This window comes from Astyanax mexicanus, chromosome 11 (genome assembly GCF_023375975.1).
Source record: "Astyanax mexicanus isolate ESR-SI-001 chromosome 11, AstMex3_surface, whole genome shotgun sequence".
Lineage (NCBI taxonomy): Eukaryota > Metazoa > Chordata > Actinopteri > Characiformes > Acestrorhamphidae > Astyanax > Astyanax mexicanus.
In genome coordinates, this window is record NC_064418.1 from 5,930,129 (window position 1) to 5,949,545 (window position 19,417).

Consider the following 19,417-nt stretch of genomic DNA (forward strand, 5'->3'; position numbering starts at 1 on the left):
TCTCAAGACACCATATACACTTGACATTTGCTGAACCACAGAGAGGCAGTCTGGATGCACTATACTAAATGTGACTGAAAGTGCTGCACTGGGAGGGGGTGGGGAAGGAGTTCTTAGGCAATCAGCAGGGAAAGGTCACACACTCTTTGACAGTTCCTGTGCATTATAGCTTGGAAGAGAAAAGCACAATCAAGTCTCACGTGACACTTTTTCTTTCATTAGGTCAAACCAATCTTATCGCAAAGCCTGGTATTTCAAGCGAATGAATTTTCACCATTTTCACTTCAATCTCACAGATTTCTTCAATTGAGGTGAAATGGAAAAAACTTACAGGTGAAACAGGGATGGTACCCTCCGCCACAGGCTGGCACGCTTCTGCGACAGACTTCACATGGCCAAAGCCCACCGCTGTGAGCAGGAGCTTGGCTATTTTTAGTGCGTTGAGATAGGCTCCCCGACGAGTCTCCATGTCAGCGTTTGGAAGGAAGTTATTTCGGGTGAGCATGCTCAAAACCAGCGGCAGACCACCACTCTTCAAGAAGTTGTACTGGAAGTCGCTAGCATCTTCTCCTAACGTCCCACTAGCTGGCATCAGCAAGGCGTAGACAACCTGAGACAAGAGAAAGAATCAATATTTGTTTTCCTCACACAGATTTTTTTTTTGTTTACTTTTTATGCAAAAAAAAAAATAATTAAATAAAAAAAAATATGTACAAAACAAACCTCTATCAAGTAAAGGACTTGAGAAGGTGATGGGCCAAAGAAGCGTGAGTCGAGAGTGGGGCTAAGGCTATTTTCTCCAAGTTTGGCATGATCCAGGCAGATGGCGCGCAGGTTTTCTACAGTAGTGTTGTCTAAACATGAACAAGAATGAACGAATGAACAAATTAACAACAGAACAGAATGAACACAGCAAATTTGAATGCAGGTAGCCGCTTAGAACAGTAGTATGCAATGAAGATTTGCTTGAGCACCTGGAGGCATGAGCTTCATAAGAATTCGAGCACCATCACGTAGGAGAGGCATGTTGAGATTACACCCCAGATCTGCTACTTGCCACAGGAAGGAGATATAGCGCAGATGTAGAGACATTATCTGCAAAACATGAAAAAATGTTAAGTGAAATAATACAAGAAACTGAACTCCAGAAACTGGGGTTATTATACTTAGAGTTCAAGGCACCACTGCTCCTGACATTTTCTGTCAGTTTTATGAGGTAGAGTTACGTGGAATCTCAGGCTTTCAATTATCAGCTGTGCTGAACTTGTCAAGAGTTAATTAGTTGAATTTCTTGTCTCTTAATGTGTTTGAGAGCATTAATTGTAAAGTTGTAAAGAGGCAGAGTTGGTACACACTGAATAGCTCTATTTGAAGGTCAGTCAATTCGAAACATTTCGAGAACTTTGAAAGTATCCTCAAGTGCGGTCACAAAGACTATAAAAAAAAATCATGATAAAACTTGCTCTCATCAGGACCACCCCAGGAAAGGAAGACCAAGAGTTACCTCTGTTACCTTGGCATGTGGCATCTGAACACAAACTCAACCAGCAAAAATGTGGCAGACTTTGCTACAAAGCCAATAAAACTCATCTATATTGGTTGAGGTTTACTGAGGTATTTACTGAGCATTACTGGCAGACATCTAAACTTATTCCATCCATAGGCTCAATCAGCCCATTTACCAATATTTTTATTTTATTTTAGCCCTGCACATAGTTCTCCATTACACTACCACTCACGCATAAACCTAACTGCCCTACCACAACCATCAATGGCAATTTTGTGAACCTATGAACGAACATTTGAGCTCTAAAAGTGTTTCTTCCAGATACATGATCATATACAGAATTCTATGAGTAAGCAAAACTATGGGAAACATATTGATTGAGTTGGATTAACAGATTGTTGTGCTTCTCACCACTCCAGGAAGACAGCTCTCAACTTCAGGGTTTGGACCATCACTATAGTGGTTGCCATGGTTTCCAGGGGAGCCTGTGGAAGAGTCTGAGGAGCTGTCTGGGCTTGAAGGCATATTGGCGCTGACCTGGGTGAGCTTGGCTGTGATGAGCTGAGAAAGAAATAGGGGGGAAAAAATGAATAAAAGCAAATAGAAAGAAAAGAAAGCAAACTGAAGCAACATATGGTTTTTAACCTCTTGACTTCTCTCAGCTTTGAGTTATTTTATGGCACTATTTTATAGTCTCATCTAACACACTCGTGCACACACACACACACACACACACACACACACACACACACATACATACACAATATCTAGAGAACAAAAAAAATCCTGCAAGCAAAATTCTCTCACCGTTTTGTCTTTGAGATTAAGCTGCCCAATTAACTTCCTATCATCCACAGGATCTACAATGTCCCCGCCGATGAAGAGCTCAATCTTCGTGTGCGCACTGTTTGCCTTTATTCGATTAAGAATACAGCGCCGCACAGAACCGATCGTGTCGTTGGTGTGGGACCAGATATCCAAGTCATCCACCTGCCGACCTTGGTTAGGAAATCGCACAATCAGGGTGATGTGCTTTCCTCTGAACGCTCTGTAAGGAAAAGGAGAAAAAAAAAAAAAGCATTAAAAAAAGTGACCTTGTATTTCTATTTTGAATCAGTTATTGCATAGTGAACATCAGCCAATAAGATTGTTAGGAACCTGGACATGGGAAGAATGGTCCTCTCCTCATGGTAGTCACTGTCGCACTCGGTGATGTACTCCCTGAGCACAGTCAAAACCCTCACCATGCGGATGGCCTCTTGCCTGGCACAATTAATGCTGTCCTTATCCCCATCCAGAACACACAGCGTGTCATAGGAGGCTTTGAGCCGGTCAAAGCAAGACTGAATAAAATCCTCATGGATCTCTACCTGCAAATGAAATGAAAAAAAATGAAAATGTTAGTTAACTGAAGATAACGTGGACCATTTTTAGTTGATTTGGACCAAGACCACCCCTTTGCTCTGTTCTACTAAATCTTATACAAAAGACAGACAGGGTTTCAATAGTTTCACGATCCATTACTACTATGATACACTTATAAACAACAAACTGTAAATTTGTTTAGAAATAATACCAATGATATTAACAATTAAAACAGACATACACCTGAGAAAGCCTTACCTGATTAGCTTGTAATTTTGGTCCGAGATTTGTATAAATTTCTTTTAGCAAATCAATTGCTCGGCTAGCGATGTCATCACTTCCTTGGATCACAACCTAAAAAAGCAACAGCACAGACAGTTAAGGGCTTTTTTCCTTCTATCAGGCTATTCTAAGAACTATCTATTAACAGAAAGGAGGATCCTTAAGAAACCCCAAGCACACAAATGTTGTTTCAGAGGCTGAATTAGATTTTTCTTTCCCCCAAATAATGTTTAAAAAAAAACGCTGTGCAACCAAGCAACTCGTTTAAACCAAGCTTTCAAAACAATTAGCCGCTGCTATATATGGAAAATTATTAATGACGGCAAAAAGTCACAAACACATGCTAATCTTTCAAGACACACAAACAGCTAATTAGTTCTGATGAAGCGCGTGTTCTACTCCACTCAAATCCAGAAACACAGCGTGTTCTCAAGCTTCACATTAGTTCCCCTTCAATATAAAATCACACAGAGACCATTAACTAGGTCACAGGCCTTATTCTCCTCAAACACTACATCTATGGTGTGCTTTATGGATATGGCCTTCCACTCAGTTGCCAGGGTAACAAAACTGAAGATTAGCTGTGACCAGACTGGCAGCAGCTGATGCTTAGTCTCGTGTGTGTCTTAGGCCAACTGGAAGAGAGTTCAAATATACTCATAATATTATAAATAAATGCATTAATGCAGAATTCTCTCACTTTAGCGAACAGCATTACTATGCCCTTGGCCTTGGATGAAATACGGTTCCAAAACTAATTGCTTTTTTTAAAAAGCATTGAATTTTTGTAAATGAAATTAATAATTAGCAATGTTTAGCCACTGAAATATAAATATTTGTAAATATCCAAAAAACATATAAATAAAAATAAATAAAATAAAAACACTCTCTCTTTTTAAACTTAATTAATTAAAATGAAAGAGCTCTCCATGCTAAATAATACATAACTGACATCACTGAAGTCAATGAAAATGATTGGTCATGTTATCTCTTAATAGGAAACTTTTAAGCTTATTATTCACATTATATGAAAATTGCATGATAAAGCGACTGATAAAAATGCTCCTAAATGACTCCATATTTCTACACTGACTACATGTTTTCCTTTCTCCTGTTAAAAATGTATATCAAATAAAAAGGTACAAGATTTGTGCTTAAGCCCATTAATACAATTATTCTATATATTAGATATTCTATTTTTGCTTTACTCAACAACACCTACCCTCCAAAGGTAATCAAGTCCAATCAGCTCCAGATCATCCATCATGTACACCCGTCGTTTAGCCACCAGCTTTCCTTCCCTGCAGTTCACCGCTTTAAAGAAGCGCTCAAAGCACTTCATGCCATTCTCCGTCAGCAGCGAGGGGTCCAGCTGCAGCACATTATTTTCAAAGAAGTCCTTGTTGATGTCGGGGTCAAGGTCCGGCTCGTCCCCCATGAGCTTGGAGTACCATTTGAAGCAGGCTTCACGATCACACAGGAACACGGCATTCTCTGCCAAGCACTTCCAGATCTGCTTGGCCTGAGGAGCACAGAGCCACAGCTGACCATCCTTCAGCAGGAACCTGGAGGAAGAAGCCAAATGAGAAATTAACAGTTAAAACAGGAGAGCTGATGTTCACAGGCAGGTGCAATCATATTTGATAAAAGGTCAGGACTTCATACCAACCAAGCAGCAATCGTTTAACTAGAGCTGGGCGATTAATCGATTTTATCGATTAATTCGAATTTACAGTTAAGAACGATGTGTTTTTATGAAAATCGATTTTCTCTGAGTTTCTCCAACCCTCCCTCACTCCCCACCCACCTTTTTTTTAAGTTTACAATTGTTTTTTGCTTGTTTCTGGGTGCACTTTAAGCACAAAGGGAACATTTTGAAAACAAATTCAATAAGAACTAGTTTTTAACCATTTCTTTATCATCTTTAGTTTGATTTTTAGTAGGGAAAAAAATCGATTTAAATCGAAAATCTGATATATATATTTATATATTATATATTAAATCAAAGATTTGTTTTTTGGGCCATATCGCCCAGCTCTCCTATTAACTAAAGCTTTCTCTGCAATGTCGCTAAAATACTTTAATTTAACTGCTTTATTTATTACAATTGAGACATTCCTAATTCTCATTACAGCATTTGATTCCTATTTATCAATGTAAAAAGTACACACCAGCATCCTTCTAAATTTTTTCCATACCTCAAAAAGTTCAGACGCTCCTGGACCTCCTGCACGTGACTGTATCTGCTTCCAGGTCTGACCGTCTGGGGGTCGAAATCTGTGTGCTCTGCTAGAAGCATAAAAGAACACACCAATCATTACAATCACCCAGCACTGAAGTAACTAATGTACTTTAGCTAGTATTGAAATAAAATGAACAATATATACAGACAAAAACTGAATTCCAACCTTTGGAAAACTGCCTCATATTCTCCATATACGCTGACAGGTTTTCAGCCACCAGAGTGACCAGTGCGTGATTGTGCTGTAGTTGGTTGATAAGGTCATGTCGATAAAAAACATGCGGACTCCTCTGTGTTTGACTAAAATCAAAAGGAGGTTCAGAAAAACAAAGAACAACATCAGTCACGTGAGTCCTAAAGACACATCAGGACAATCAGCTGCTCTGAGGCTGCGTTTTTCTATTTTTAAAAGATTTAAATCAGGAATCTGTTATCATCAGGTAAGATTTGGACAGAAACCAGCACTTGAGGCATGAGCAAACGCAGTACATGAATGTCACTTACTGAACCCAAATTTTTTGGCCTTTAATGACCAAACTTTTGTAAAGAAATTACATTAGGCTGAGAAAGAGAAGACCAAAAGAGGTTTGCTGAAGCTGATTTTTAAAAGCTGTTGTAATTTATAGTACCTGTTTGTCAGACAAGCTTTGCATTCATTTTAGTTAAAGAGCAGTTAAATAATGAATTAAGGGGATAAATTATTTTAATCAAATAATTCAGTGTAATTAAGTCGAGTCTGAAAAACAGGCCCACAAATTTACAGAAAAAGCACATATTTCAGCAAAGTTGATAAATGTTGTAACCCAAATTAGCTTTACACTTACCCTTCTAAGCTCTTTAAGTTAATAGGTATTTTCTTTCTGAAAAACAACAGCATGTGTACGGTGTGTTTGCTATATTTGTTTTATGAAATTTTTAATTTCCTGAATTATATAGCTTTTACAAGTGTTGTATGACTGTTTTAATGGTTTATCATCAACACATTGGTCTTGAGAATAGCATTTAAAAAGCATATTATAAAAACACTACAGCTGTACATTATTCTTACTGATTACTTTTTTTTTTTTATCCACAAAACAAAATATAACCTAATTCGTTTTTAAAGTAACAAACCTGAGATTTTGTGGAGCCTCTCCAAACAGACTGCAGATCTCCCGAATTTGCTTCAATGCAGGAATTACCCATTTATCATTGGATCGCAATTCTTCAATGAATCGATCTATCCACTGGATCTTCTGGGTATCCCTATCCTGGAAAAGGAAGTGATTATTAGTTTTTACAGGAATTCAAGTTGCAATTCAGGTCTAGGTTTTGAGAGTGATAAGACTGATATAAAAAAGGTCTATACCTGAGAGCAGCTGTAGTCCAGGATCTTGATATGGGCACTGAGGGCTTGGTCCATGATGTCCACAGGTACATCATCACTATGGGCCAAATTCCACAGCAGGTTGAGCACTTTGTGAGCCATCACACCATCCTTGTCATCTTCTGCCAGCCTTCGAATCAGTTCCAGCAACTTCTCCCGTTGCTTTTTACTGGCATTAGTCCAACTTTCCTGTAAAATAATGGAATTATTTGAAAACTACAAGAATACCAAATTTAGATATTCCTTTATTTTTCCATATATCTACAATGTATTCATGAATTCCACATGATGTACATGGTTATTTGGACATCTGCACAAAAAAAAAAAAAAAAAACACAATAGTCTATGTTTTTACTGTGCATCATTCAGTGCTGAATACTGACCTTAAAACAGTCAAAGAGATGGTCCAGCTGCTCAGGTGAGAAGTCCCATGCTAACTTTGCAAGAAGATCATGAACATTCTTGACAATAGCCTCATGTTTCCCAGCCTAAAGATAAGGAAGAATGATTACATCCTTCGCATAATTCTACTCACAAATCCCAGATCACCACTACAAAGCCACAAGCATTAAAATGGTGAAATGTACTTTTAAAATGCATTCTAAGCCTTTTACAAAAACTCATTAAACTAAGAGCAATATAGGGCTCCTGTTCTTCTGTACCTGGGCAGCCCAAATGTTGTCCAGGTCCTGAAGTGTAAGAGCTTTCTCCTTGATGACAAACCTCAGGATCTTCTCTAGTTTCTCCACATACTGTGGCTGATGCAGGCTGTCCCGCAGTACAATGGACAGAATGTTATTCTGCTGAATCCATTCCTGTAGAACAAAAGACTCATGTTCAGCTTGCAGTCCAGACAAATACAATTTACACACTGGGACCATCTGTTGAAACATTTCCCACAACAATATAAAACAATGTGTTTTTATTTGCATTCTGACTGATTGGTCCACCCAAAGTTTGGGAATATTCAACTTACTGCCATGCGCTCTGCCGTGAGCCACTCCGCCTCCTCAGGGTTGCCGTGGCGATGAGTGTAGTACGAGACACTCGAGATCACCTTGTTTACTTCATTTAGTGCATTCATTTTGCCATTAAAAGAGGAAATTTGCAATAACCTGCAGCAGAACACTTCATTAAGAACTACATTCTTCCAACGACATGATAGAATAAAAAAAAACATTATAAATGTAAAAACTGTATGAAATTAAATTTCTAAATCTCTTACCTAAGAATCATTTTTAACCTAAAAATCTCCATGTTCTTCACAGTCTCCTCTTGCCCAGGTACTCGTGAAGCCAGATTCTTCAATGATTTGATTATCATAGACAAAGCATCATTTTTAGCTTCATTTTTGGCTTCCTTCTTCAACTCTTCATCAGTGAGGTTTTCTAGAAACTGGGGAACCATTTCAATAATGGGAAGGAAGTACTTTTTCACCGTGTGCAAAGTGAGAAACTCATAGCACTGCCCAAACGGCCTAAAAAAGAATCAAACAACAAATTAATTAATTAATTAATTAATAAATATAGCAAAGCGAAGAGAGAAATTGTATATGGCAGCAGGTCACTTGATAAAATTCCCTTACTTGATGAGTGCAGCGATGATCTGAACGTTCAGAACCTGACCACTCATGAAGCGATCGTGCAGAATTTGAAACCCGTTTAATGTGCCAAACTTGTTTATTAAGTCCACCAACCAGCCCTACACAAAAATAGAAATGCATAAAGACATCAGTAAAGGTATGAGCGAATAAAGAAAAGAATAAAATGGTGTAGCAAATTAGAAGAAAGCCTTTTAAAAACTGCAACACATGGTAGCATCTTACCTTGGGAGAACGAGGGTCAGGTGGGCGGGCAAAGAGCTCGTCTTCAGCCAACTGCACCCCAGCAGGCACTGTCTCTGAGGGCCGGGTACCATTGTATATATGGAATTTGCAATGAGGGTTGGTGGCCATTGCCAAGAGCTCTAGAAGGGGGAACCAGTCCTGAGAGAGCTTGGTCACACACAACTCCATCAGACGATGGGTGTTGTTGATTATGCACCTCTGCAATAAAGAAGAGAGGGAGAGAATCAGGCGAATGTACAAAGATCAGCAAAACCAGCAACATAATGATATTTGTGGATTGTAAAGCTAGATGTGTTGATCCCCCTGATTTACAAAGATTGGCACCACAGTGAGAATGAGATCTTAATTTGGACAATTGTGGAACTAAAAGGAGCACCAGCCTCTTAAGAGGGGGGGTGTGAGTCAGAGCTGTCTCCTACTGTTGGCACATCTCCCCCAGCTTTACTGAAAGGGGGCCTTTGATCAGTGCTGGGGTGGTTTAATGAAACAGGCAAAGATGACCAGCACTGAAAATAACACTGATTCCAGAGCTCAGCTGGCTGATGAAGAACTCAATTCATCAAGCGATTGTGAAGCAAAACCATCTCATAGGCTTCAAAATAGCACAGGAAATATTGTACTAAACATCTGACAATAGCATCTGAATTCAGCCTGTGGAACTCACGTGAATCTCAAATTTCCACCCGCTAACAGCCTCATCCGTCAATATTTTCGTGAAGGATATTGTCAAACCATCACGGAAAAACCTCTGGCAGGCTTCACACTTGACATCAAGTCCTTGAGACAGAAGGCAAAGAAAAAAAAGAGAACTCATCAAAGGCTGACATTTGCAGACGCTGTAAGGCATGTGTCTAAAAGCTAAAGTGAAAGAAACAATTACTCCGGTTCCCAAAAGCCAAAGCACACAAGCAAGCTTAATAAGCTCTAGTTAAACCAGACAGTTAACAAAGACTGAGAGAAATTAATCACAGGTATGTGATTAATAAATGCAACCTGAAAGACAAGCACACAAATAGCCAAGTTATACATAAATTTAAATTTTAACTCTTTTCATTACATAACATATTACCTTTTTTACAAAGATCTATAGCAGCTTCGAGAAGAACTTCTAATTCACCCTTTGGCAAAACTGGAACAACCCAGCGGGGTCTGGAAAAAAAAAAAAGCACAAAAACAATAAAATCCTTCAATTAAATGTATTGCTACACATAAACACATATTCCCACACTAAAATGAACAGAATGAAACTATTACAGAGAAATTTAATGGGTGTACCTGTTGATCATATCATCCAGCTTGGCCAGGTCTGCGTGGGGGAAAGCAGGCTCCTCCTCCTCCAGCTGGGGCGGGCAGTCTGCCTGGCCCTGTTCCTCCGGAGGGCTCACAGGAGAGTTCTCATTGGACGAGGTGGGAGAGGACGTCTGAGAGAAACATTTCAAAGAACGATAAAATTAGACCAGACCAATTAATAAATAATAGTAAACCAAGTTTTTATTGAAATAACCAAAACAGCAAAACAATTATACAACTACAACAGGTACTACACATTTTCTCTTGTACTAGACCTGAGGTAATCATCTAATGCATTTTTGTTCCATAGTTACCTTGGAATCCCAAGCATCATAATGTAGCATGCACACCATAAAATACTAGACTCAAAAATCAAGCTCATACACATGCAGAAACGCATGTGTAAAATATGTACTTAAGGAGGTGGCACATACATCGCAACTGTAGAGCCCATGAGCATGATCATGCATAATGCTGCTTTAAACAGCTGTTTTTTTTTATGTTAGAATGCTTTAGGCTGCACAGATTGATATATAAAACAAAAGTATCTGATCTAAAAAAAAAATTCAATAAATATAAAAAAAAAACATTTTTAAAAAGTATGTATGTAAGAAATAAATTAACTGAGGCACTTTTTCCATTATGCTAAAGTTCTCATAACTGTTAATTTATTTAATAAAAAGCTAGAGCATGCTCAAGCAATAATTTTTATGCAAATGCTAAATCCACATAAGGACCATGCACTATTTTTTTTGTAACTCAATAAAATTAAGTTTTACATTACCCTCTAATGTTTATTTTTCATGTTTAAATGTTAAATGTTTATAGGACTACAATATATGTAATAGACATCCCCATCACTGACCATACAAACACTTATAGAATTATGCTCTGAAACGGTTCTTATTGCATGTAGTAAAAGAAAGGCTGTAACACAGCAAGAGAGCCAGTGAGTGAGGAGAGCCGGAGGATGCTCCAGTAAGGCTTCCTGTGACATGGTAATCACTGAATGTGTAGATCCGAGCTGAATGGAAGCTGCAGAACTTGGGAAACATGGGGGTGTGCTAGAGGGAGATGGAAAAAAGCTCCTTCTGCTTGGCTGACCTACATATGCAGTTTGCTTCTCACGTCTGGGCTCTACACATCTCACACCAACTGGAGCGCTTTTCTCCACCAGCGCTGTGTGTTCATTGATTGGTCCTTCTCAGCATGCACTAGGTGTGAGCGCTGGCAGCTGCACTCTACATCCAAGGAGCACATAGCACTAATAAAGTGCTCTTCTCATGTCACTGCCCATGTAGGCTTGAATCCTCTGATTATAAAACGACTGCCAGTGGGTACCAAGTGGGCGAGATTTCCCATATAGACCCCATCCAGCGCTGCAGGCATCTCCGGTTTACATCAGGATCTCGGTGGAAGCCTTTTTATCTTCATAAATGCTAGCTTCACACTTATGTTCATTCATTTCTTCATTTAGAGGTTTGTCAATGACCAAAAATCCTACTAAAATCCATGCTATAGAAAAAAAAAGTGTTTTTTTTTTAGCTGTCCTCTATAGCAAACACCTAGTTAATTAGCTACTTATAACTAGTGGTGTCCTCATCCATTCTTCTTGCTCACAATCCAATCTGTGAGCCAGAATGTTGAGTACCGGCCAATACTAATGCAATCCTTGAGACTGTTAACACCTTCCATAAGTGAAGACAGAATAATTTATAGAGAACAATGACTCATTTATTTTAAGCCCTACTGGAGCAATTGCAGCTAACATAAGGATTTGTTCAGCAGCAGAGACAGACTCACACTGCACCCTCCTTCCCCTTCTACCCCATCCCCCCCAATGATCTAAATTTAATATTTAAAAATTGTAGTTCTGCAATTGCCTTCTTTTTTTTTTTTTAAGAAAAGCAAGACAAAAATACATGGAGGGTATACAATGTATTTGAAATTGCCAATTTCATTTAAACACATCAAAAAAAAAGTGTTGGGTATTGAAACTTCCACCTAATGTTGTCTGAGCCCCTAGTTTTGGTGATCAGATAATATCAGGATTTTGCTTTTCCACTTGTAAACATGTCATCATACAACAACAACTGCCAGATAATAGCAAAACAGAAATTAGGTATGTTATAATTTGATTATTTGTGGAACATGTAGGATTGAATACAACAGGAGCTCATCTGGTCACACTATGAACAGTAAAAAGTGTAAACGATACAAAACGGATCCCAAAATGTAACATTTTTTAATAATAATTACTTTTACGTAAGCTATTTATATAAAATGACAGCCTAGAGTGATGTATTTTGGTTTTCTTCATTGTCAATAATTCAATTTTAACATATACATCACAATAGAAAATAATAATATTTCACAATATTTCTATATACAATTTATACAGAATTTGTCACTGACAGCCATTCATTACTAAACACATTCCATGAATTCACAAATTTATTTCATTTATTTCAGATGTTCAGACATCCATTCTAAGCAGTCTTAGCGTTTTTTTCTGTGGCTTTGTATTATTCATGTTGATATCAGAATTATAACGCATCAACGAAAACTAACAAATAAATTGATATGAGATATGTTTTGGCCAAAACATCTATCCCTTATTGCACTACTTTTCTCCTTTTCTCTTTTGTGCATGCTGGAATAGGAAATAGACATTGCCTCTTTCCATGAACAGGCTGAAGAGTTAAAGCTCCTAAGAGAACAGGACTCTAGAGGAACACAACATGCTGACACAAAGTGGGCCACTGACCTGGTTTTGGGGCAGTGGCGGCTGGGACTGACCATCCGGAGCTTGGCCCTGGTCCTGGCTGTCATTGCCCCCTACGGGGGAGCCACGTGTCGTGGCAGTCATACTCGACACAGGGCAGATCTTTGCAATCTTGTCTGCTTATGTGGCTGACTCAAGGGAAGAAATCACTGCCTCCTCTGGACTGATGGAGAACCAGCACTCATCTGAAAGCGAAAGCACCACCTGGAGGACTGGACGTGTTGCAGGGACCATTGCATAACCTGGGGAATAAATGGAAATGTGGTTAAACAGTGCAGAAATACAGTGGAAAATACAGTTAATCTGAATTTCCTATGTTTGGTCGAGACACTGACCTATCGTTAATCAATATTTACTAAAAAACATAGAAGTGGGCTAGTGCAAAGACTTCAGATGATCTTCAGTCCTTGGGAGATACAATCACCCATCTTACAGACTCTTTTATGCTGTTATAGTACATATAGATGTGTATAAGGATAGAGACAGAGCTTTCTGTCCATAATCTGCCTTCATTTTGTCCATATTTGTGCACATTCTCTGAAAGCTTACTACTCCTCCATCGCCATTTTTGGACCTCTAGTGGATGTACTGCTTAACATCCATGACAAAGTGAAGGATGGGCAAATGTTTGTGGGCAGTAACTGATACAATGATTAAAATGGACATTCATTTTCAAACAAAAAGAAAGTTTGAGCTTTAATTAAATCATGCATGACCTTACAGGACCACCAAAGAGCACTAATAAGGTGGTGGGTCATTTGCACTGAGAAAACACTAATATGGAGTAGAAGCGTTTGAGTGGATCAGATACAGCAGTGTTGCTGGAGTTATTAAACACTTTACTGTCACTGCTGGACTAAAAATAAACCCCCAACCAGAACTATCGTGCCAACAGTTGCCTGTGATGAAGGACTAGAGGATGACAAATACCAACTGCAGCAACAGATGAGCTTCCGTCTGTGACTTTGTATCTAATAGAGTGTATTAACACAGTGTTTAAAAAAAGAAAAAAAAAAACTTCAGCAGCATCGCTGTTTTTGTACCAGAACAACATACACATCAACACACCACCACCATGTCAGTGTCACTGTAGTGCTGAGTCATGTGCGGTTCTGACCATTGAAGAACAGAGTGAAAGGAGGACAAAGGATACAGAAAAACTGATTTCTATGTGCTCCTATATGACAATAAGTGTAGAAACAAAGATGTGGTCAAAACATTGTGACTTGACTGTGAAACAAGGACCTCATTTTCATTGGGTTTCACATTAATAATATTTAACAGTTTTTTAACAGATCACATTGTTTGCTCATTTTGTGCACCCCCAAAACAAGTACACTATAAATTAGCCTTAAAATAAAAGTAAGCAGCCTAAACAAGACAAAGAAAGCAGACTGTTTCAGACTACAAAGCCCAAAGATAAAACAACACTGACAGAACAGAACAGAATCATCAAAACAGTTTACACGCTTTGAGATAGAGGAGAAAACGAAATCAGATGCATTAATGCTCACAGATATATTTAGACATGCTGAGTACAGCAGACTGTCAGAACCCGAATCAAGCATTCAAACCAAACAACTCATGATGACTGACTGTGCAGGGCCAAAAGAAAAGAAAATCCCACAACAGCTGTCTATTGTTGCTGCATATGAACATTCCTTCTGCAAAATGCTTTTCAATCTGGTAGAACAAGATTGTCAAGGCTGTAGGTCTGAGTTCTGAAAGTATGTGACCTCACATGAGTTTAACTTCCCTTATGGCTACAGGGAACAGAAACGCAGACACACCAAATGCCAAGTTCACTGGTCACTAAGGAGAGGAGGAGAAATGGCAATCATTAAATAAAACAGGATTAAAGAAATTCTCATAGGTTCTTCTCTCCTGTTCTTATTCATCACTGCAAGGCAAGCCTCCAAGAATGCCTGAGTCATACGTTTTGTTCATATTGAGAGTCGATCATAAACAAAATGAAGCATCTTCTCCAGCAATTTCATGGTTCCCAGTTCTTCAGAAATTCTACAAGGCAACATATTTGCTGATGAAATACTTAAAGCATGAAAGTTCTACAGAGTCAAGAGAAGATTCTAAACTAATCCAAAAAGGTATGGGTGACTACGCATCACAACACCTAAAAGAGTCCTTAGGCAAGTCTCTCAACTCTACATCTGCCTACCTCTGTATCCAGAGTAACATTGTACAGTGATCTGGGTAAGAGCATCATCTAAATGCCATTAAGTATAAATATTTAATTTAATGTAAATAAATATAAAGTATAGCTCTGAGAGAAGTTTTTTGTAAGAATATAATAATGATACTCAAATTTTACCAATACACATTTTTAAATGAATATTCCATTGAGCCATATCGCTCCATACTGGACATTTATCAGATTTTAAAAGAACCCATAACACTAGCCAAAATTGGAATTCAAAAATTCAGAGTCAGTGTGTTTTTCGTCATGCTGGTTCTGCATTGCTGCAAAAAGTAGTTACCAGGACTAAATATTTTTTTTGCTGAGAAAATAACTTGTTAAAACAAATTGCTACAAAAACTATACCTCAGAAACAATTGTAGATTATTTGTAAAAGACAACTGAAGTAAGGTAAAGCAGCATTAATGTAACACCTTTTAAAACTGGTCTCTCTATAAAAAAAAAAGGAGGTCAACAGGGTCAAACATCAGATTACAGCATTCCCAAATGCAGTAGTCAATCAAGCAGAGGCTAACACTGGTGACCACAGTGTAGTACATTTCAAAAAGCCAAAACAATGTAATAAACCACTAGACACTATACTCACCACAAAACTTTAAAAACAGGACTCTTAAAAACTAAAATTACTCACAGTTCAACCTGCTTTCCTATTGTGTTGAAAACAATGTCAGCGAGGGTAAGCTTGCAAGCTGTCAGAAACAACAAAAGGTATAAGCCTGCTCCCCTAAACCGTGAACACTGCACACAAGTCATCTGCTACAAGTTTGTTAACCATACCGCATTCAGTCATTTAGACCTGACAGAACTCTGGCCTACATTACCTCTAGACAACCACAGAAGCACACAACACCACTCGTCTTAATACAACGTTTTACCCCACAGCAGGCTTGAATTGCTTCTATAGATTATCTAGTACAAACTGACATTATCACGTCAGCTATAGTTTGTAATGTCAGTGCTTCGAGATATCATCTTCTTTACTTTTTTGACTTTTTTTTTTTTTAAATGACTATCAACTATAAATGTATGGTTCACATTTTAAATACATTCTCATTTTAACAGCAATAAAGCCTGACAAACCACTAAACTAAAGCTTTATTTTTTGTATAAGGGCTTCAAATAGAAGTATGACATTTGTGTAAACCACACTGGAAACAAGCTGAATTGTTGGCTAAGGATAGAACATATACAAAATGTGCACACAGTTAAACAGAAGGCTCATTGATCACACTTATCCTTTAATGTCTGTTATTAGCTACAATAAATAAATGAACAAATTTCACAGTACCAGTGTTATGAATGAGCTCACAACTGCAACTCACATTTATGGCATTTGGTTGAACCTCTTACCCAGAGTGATTTACATTTTCAATTATATTACACAGTTAGGTGAACAAAAAATTAAGAGTCCTGCCCAAGGATAGGGGATTTTTGCCTTAATGAGAAATTGAAACTAACGCTGCATTCCTCAGATTTCAGAACTCAATTAAATTGCACACACACTACTGCTCAACTTCTATGTTAGATTATGTTTGGATGTGCCAAACACAGAAAAATACAGTCTAGGTGTGGGAAATATGGAATTTTTTGTATTGTTCCTGTAATAAAGTCCACTGCATTGCACCTTTCAGAGAATAACATTTCTAACGATTCTGTCTGTACTTAACGAACATTAAATAATTTTCATGAATAACACAGAGCACACACATACATGCCTAACTGAATTCACTGCAGTTAAATAAATAAACCGCTAAATAAAAATGATAAATCAACATCCAACTTCCAAAGCTCAAGTATTTCCACAGATGCTGATAATGACAGTCTTCACAAGTCTCAATACTGTTGCTCAGGAGGGCTAAAAACAACAGGGGAAATACAATATAATCTATAATTGTGCAACAGTCAAAAGGTCTTCATTATAAAGCTGTTTTAGCATGTCTTGTACAAGCAACTGCTAACTGCACTTAACAACCCACATTCTTAAAGTACGTAACAACAGTGCATGCCTCATATGCACAGGTTCAGTTTATCTAGTTAATTCACAGTTAACTGCATCTCAGCTCACAGTTAATTTACTGCCACCTGTACAGCCACTGCTCTCTGATTTAAACACAGAATCCCTTAACATAGATGTGCTCACTTTCCATATCAATAACCCATGCTTGCATTATCACGATTTAGTGTGGCTAACAAACTCAACATTTTGTTTGTGGGCTTTAAAACACACTTCAGCAAAACTGAGGAGTTTACGGATATTAACAGCAGAGTGATTTAATTTTTGTGCTTTTGCTGCTAAAACAACTACACATTTATTTGGTTTCCTGGTTGTTTTAGCAGTTTATTTTGGAGGCTTGTGTACAGGTCCGTTGTCTTTTTAAAATATATGTATATAATATGCTTTTATTTAAAAGTCAATTATTTTTTGCAAGCAAGTGTGTTCATTTTAATTAAATGTTATAATTATTGAGGATACATTTTATCCATATTTGTTAACAGATGCAGACTCTCTTAATTTGTGCATTTGTGAGTCTTGACTTATGAGGAACCCAAAAAAACGACAAAATTATTTTTTTGCATGGAAAAAAACAGCTAAATGTGTATACGGCATTGAAATCATTTATTGTTAGTTGAATTAACTTTGCTGTGGGCTTACTTATTTGCATTTTTCTTCTTCTTTTGACTACTAGTTATAAAAGCCACCAACATACAACGCGAAAGGATAAGCTATCACTAATATAGCTAGTTAACTAGCTAATTAACAATAGCCACTTGTCATTAGGAAGTCTTGTTATTAACCGATGTACAGGATCCATAGCTAGCTCGTAGCTAGTAGCATATCAAAGGTTTTAGTCTGTGTTTAGCTAACTAAAGAGATGACTATTGCCGCTAGCTATTTAGCTAACCCACACAGATAGATTGAGAAATATCTACACTTCCATCTTAATATGGACAGTATAGCTGTTTGATTTCCAATACGACACTCCAGACTAAAATGTGAGCATTTTAAAGGGGCGGTTACGATTACATAGTAGAAAAGGTTCGGGCCCGAAGCTGCAAGGCCTGCTAGCCAGAGCCAAAACCAGCTGAGAGCCTCCCCGGCCGACCGCCTGTTAGCAAACTAGCTAACGCTAGCTAACTACTGTTCTCTGAACTTCCACTACATAACTTAGATCATGTAAGTTAGTTAAACTAAATAACTAATTTAACGCTAGATAAACTACAGTCACCACTCTAATGTAGTTACTGTTATTCTCTTTTTATTTAGCTAGCTAAACAATAACGTTACAGTGCATTAACCTACACTCCTTAAGGTGGACGTATTCATGAACTGCAGTCAGCGCCAAGCAGGTTAGCTAACGTTAGCTAAGGAGCTAACAGCTAGCCAGCCGATTTGGCCGATTTTGATCGGTACCCCTATTAAAAATAAACCCAGCAGTCAAGTTGGGTAACCCAGCTAAAGCTTGCTAAGCTAGTTAGCTAGCTAACCGACCGGGCGAACAGCTGGATGCGGCCTAAGTTCGCTAATAGTATCACAAGCTTAGCTAACTGGCTAGTTATTATTAAACTATCTAATTAACTAGTTTAGTTATAAAGCACAGCATCGTCACTTGTTTACTTGCTTGTTAGTTAGCATATCTACTAGCATATATGTAGCTAAATAGCTAACGCTAACATAAAAAGAAATGAGGGCATTCAACCATCTTAACACAGGTTCTGTCAAAAAAGGCCTCGGTCAGACCACTTGTTTGTGTTTGGGTCTCTCACAGACATCATAAACTAGCTAACTAGCGCTATCCGTTTGTCTGTTTCCCTCTTTGTACTATTAATAATATTAGATAATCATAATTTTTAGCTACGTTACTTTCTCTAGTGGGTAGTTTAGTTAGCTGACTAAGTTAGTTGTTAACGCTAGACAGCGAACAAATTTAGCGTTAGCTAACCTAGCTACTAGGCTGTCAGTTGGAACCCTGCTAACTAACTAATGTGTTGTTGTCGAGTTAACATAGCGATAGCTTAGCTTAGATACTTAAACCGCAAAATGTCAGCAAAATATAGCATGTAATATATGCGTGATGACGAACAGTGACTCTTATCTCTACGATGACAGGAATTCAGCAGCTAGCGTTAGCTACTTTAGCTAACGCTAAGCAAGCTGCATTGACGTGCGTTCACCGTATGAAAGCTCCTTTAGCTAGCTTTAGCATCTGAGCTAACGCTAGCCCGCTAGCTGGCTACCAAGCTACATAGAGACAGACAGACAGAAAGCCCCAGCACTTACCACCACAATCAAACCGCACCTTCTTCTCTTCGACTGCACACTCAATAAATCATCTGCGCGCTGCTACGGGCTCGTCTGTGTGCTGTATGTTACATCTATCTAGTCGTCAGTTCTCACTCTGTGATCAGGTCCTTGGTTTTTGTCTGCTGTTGGGTGTTTTTCCTGCGTCACCAGCAGCGCTGCTGCCCCCCCAAACTCTCTCCGCTCGGTTCGGGCTGTGAGCTCCTGCTCCAGTTCCCA

At 38.3% G+C, this 19,417-nt stretch overlaps 1 protein-coding gene across 12 annotated transcripts in view; it reads right to left on the bottom strand.

Annotated features, from left to right (window-relative positions):
- The window catches only part of usp9 (ubiquitin specific peptidase 9), a 38,557-nt gene extending 19,140 nt beyond the window's left edge, over positions 1-19,417 (bottom strand). For 5 of the 12 annotated variants that reach the window (XM_049485426.1, XM_049485432.1, XM_049485429.1 and 2 more), the window contains exons 1-24: positions 19,178-19,416; positions 12,666-12,925; positions 9,884-10,029; positions 9,678-9,757; positions 9,273-9,385; positions 8,588-8,806; positions 8,348-8,463; positions 7,988-8,239; positions 7,739-7,877; positions 7,425-7,577; positions 7,146-7,250; positions 6,745-6,951; positions 6,510-6,646; positions 6,221-6,256; positions 5,563-5,696; positions 5,353-5,443; positions 4,377-4,719; positions 3,131-3,226; positions 2,666-2,877; positions 2,315-2,555; positions 1,919-2,068; positions 975-1,095; positions 724-854; positions 332-610 (exon numbers count right to left, since the gene is read on the bottom strand). In XM_049485426.1, coding sequence (XP_049341383.1) covers positions 332-610; positions 724-854; positions 975-1,095; positions 1,919-2,068; positions 2,315-2,555; positions 2,666-2,877; positions 3,131-3,226; positions 4,377-4,719; positions 5,353-5,443; positions 5,563-5,696; positions 6,221-6,256; positions 6,510-6,646; positions 6,745-6,951; positions 7,146-7,250; positions 7,425-7,577; positions 7,739-7,877; positions 7,988-8,239; positions 8,348-8,463; positions 8,588-8,806; positions 9,273-9,385; positions 9,678-9,757; positions 9,884-10,029; positions 12,666-12,767 — 3,603 coding nt within the window. In that variant the 5' untranslated portion in view covers positions 12,768-12,925; positions 19,178-19,416. Of the gene's footprint in view, positions 1-331; positions 611-723; positions 855-974; positions 1,096-1,918; positions 2,069-2,314; positions 2,556-2,665; positions 2,878-3,130; positions 3,227-4,376; positions 4,720-5,352; positions 5,444-5,562; positions 5,697-6,220; positions 6,257-6,509; positions 6,647-6,744; positions 6,952-7,145; positions 7,251-7,424; positions 7,578-7,738; positions 7,878-7,987; positions 8,240-8,347; positions 8,464-8,587; positions 8,807-9,272; positions 9,386-9,677; positions 9,758-9,883; positions 10,030-12,665; positions 12,926-19,177 lie in introns of all 12 variants that reach the window. The other 7 variants (XM_049485436.1, XM_049485435.1, XM_049485433.1 and 4 more) reach the window with 6 other exon arrangements.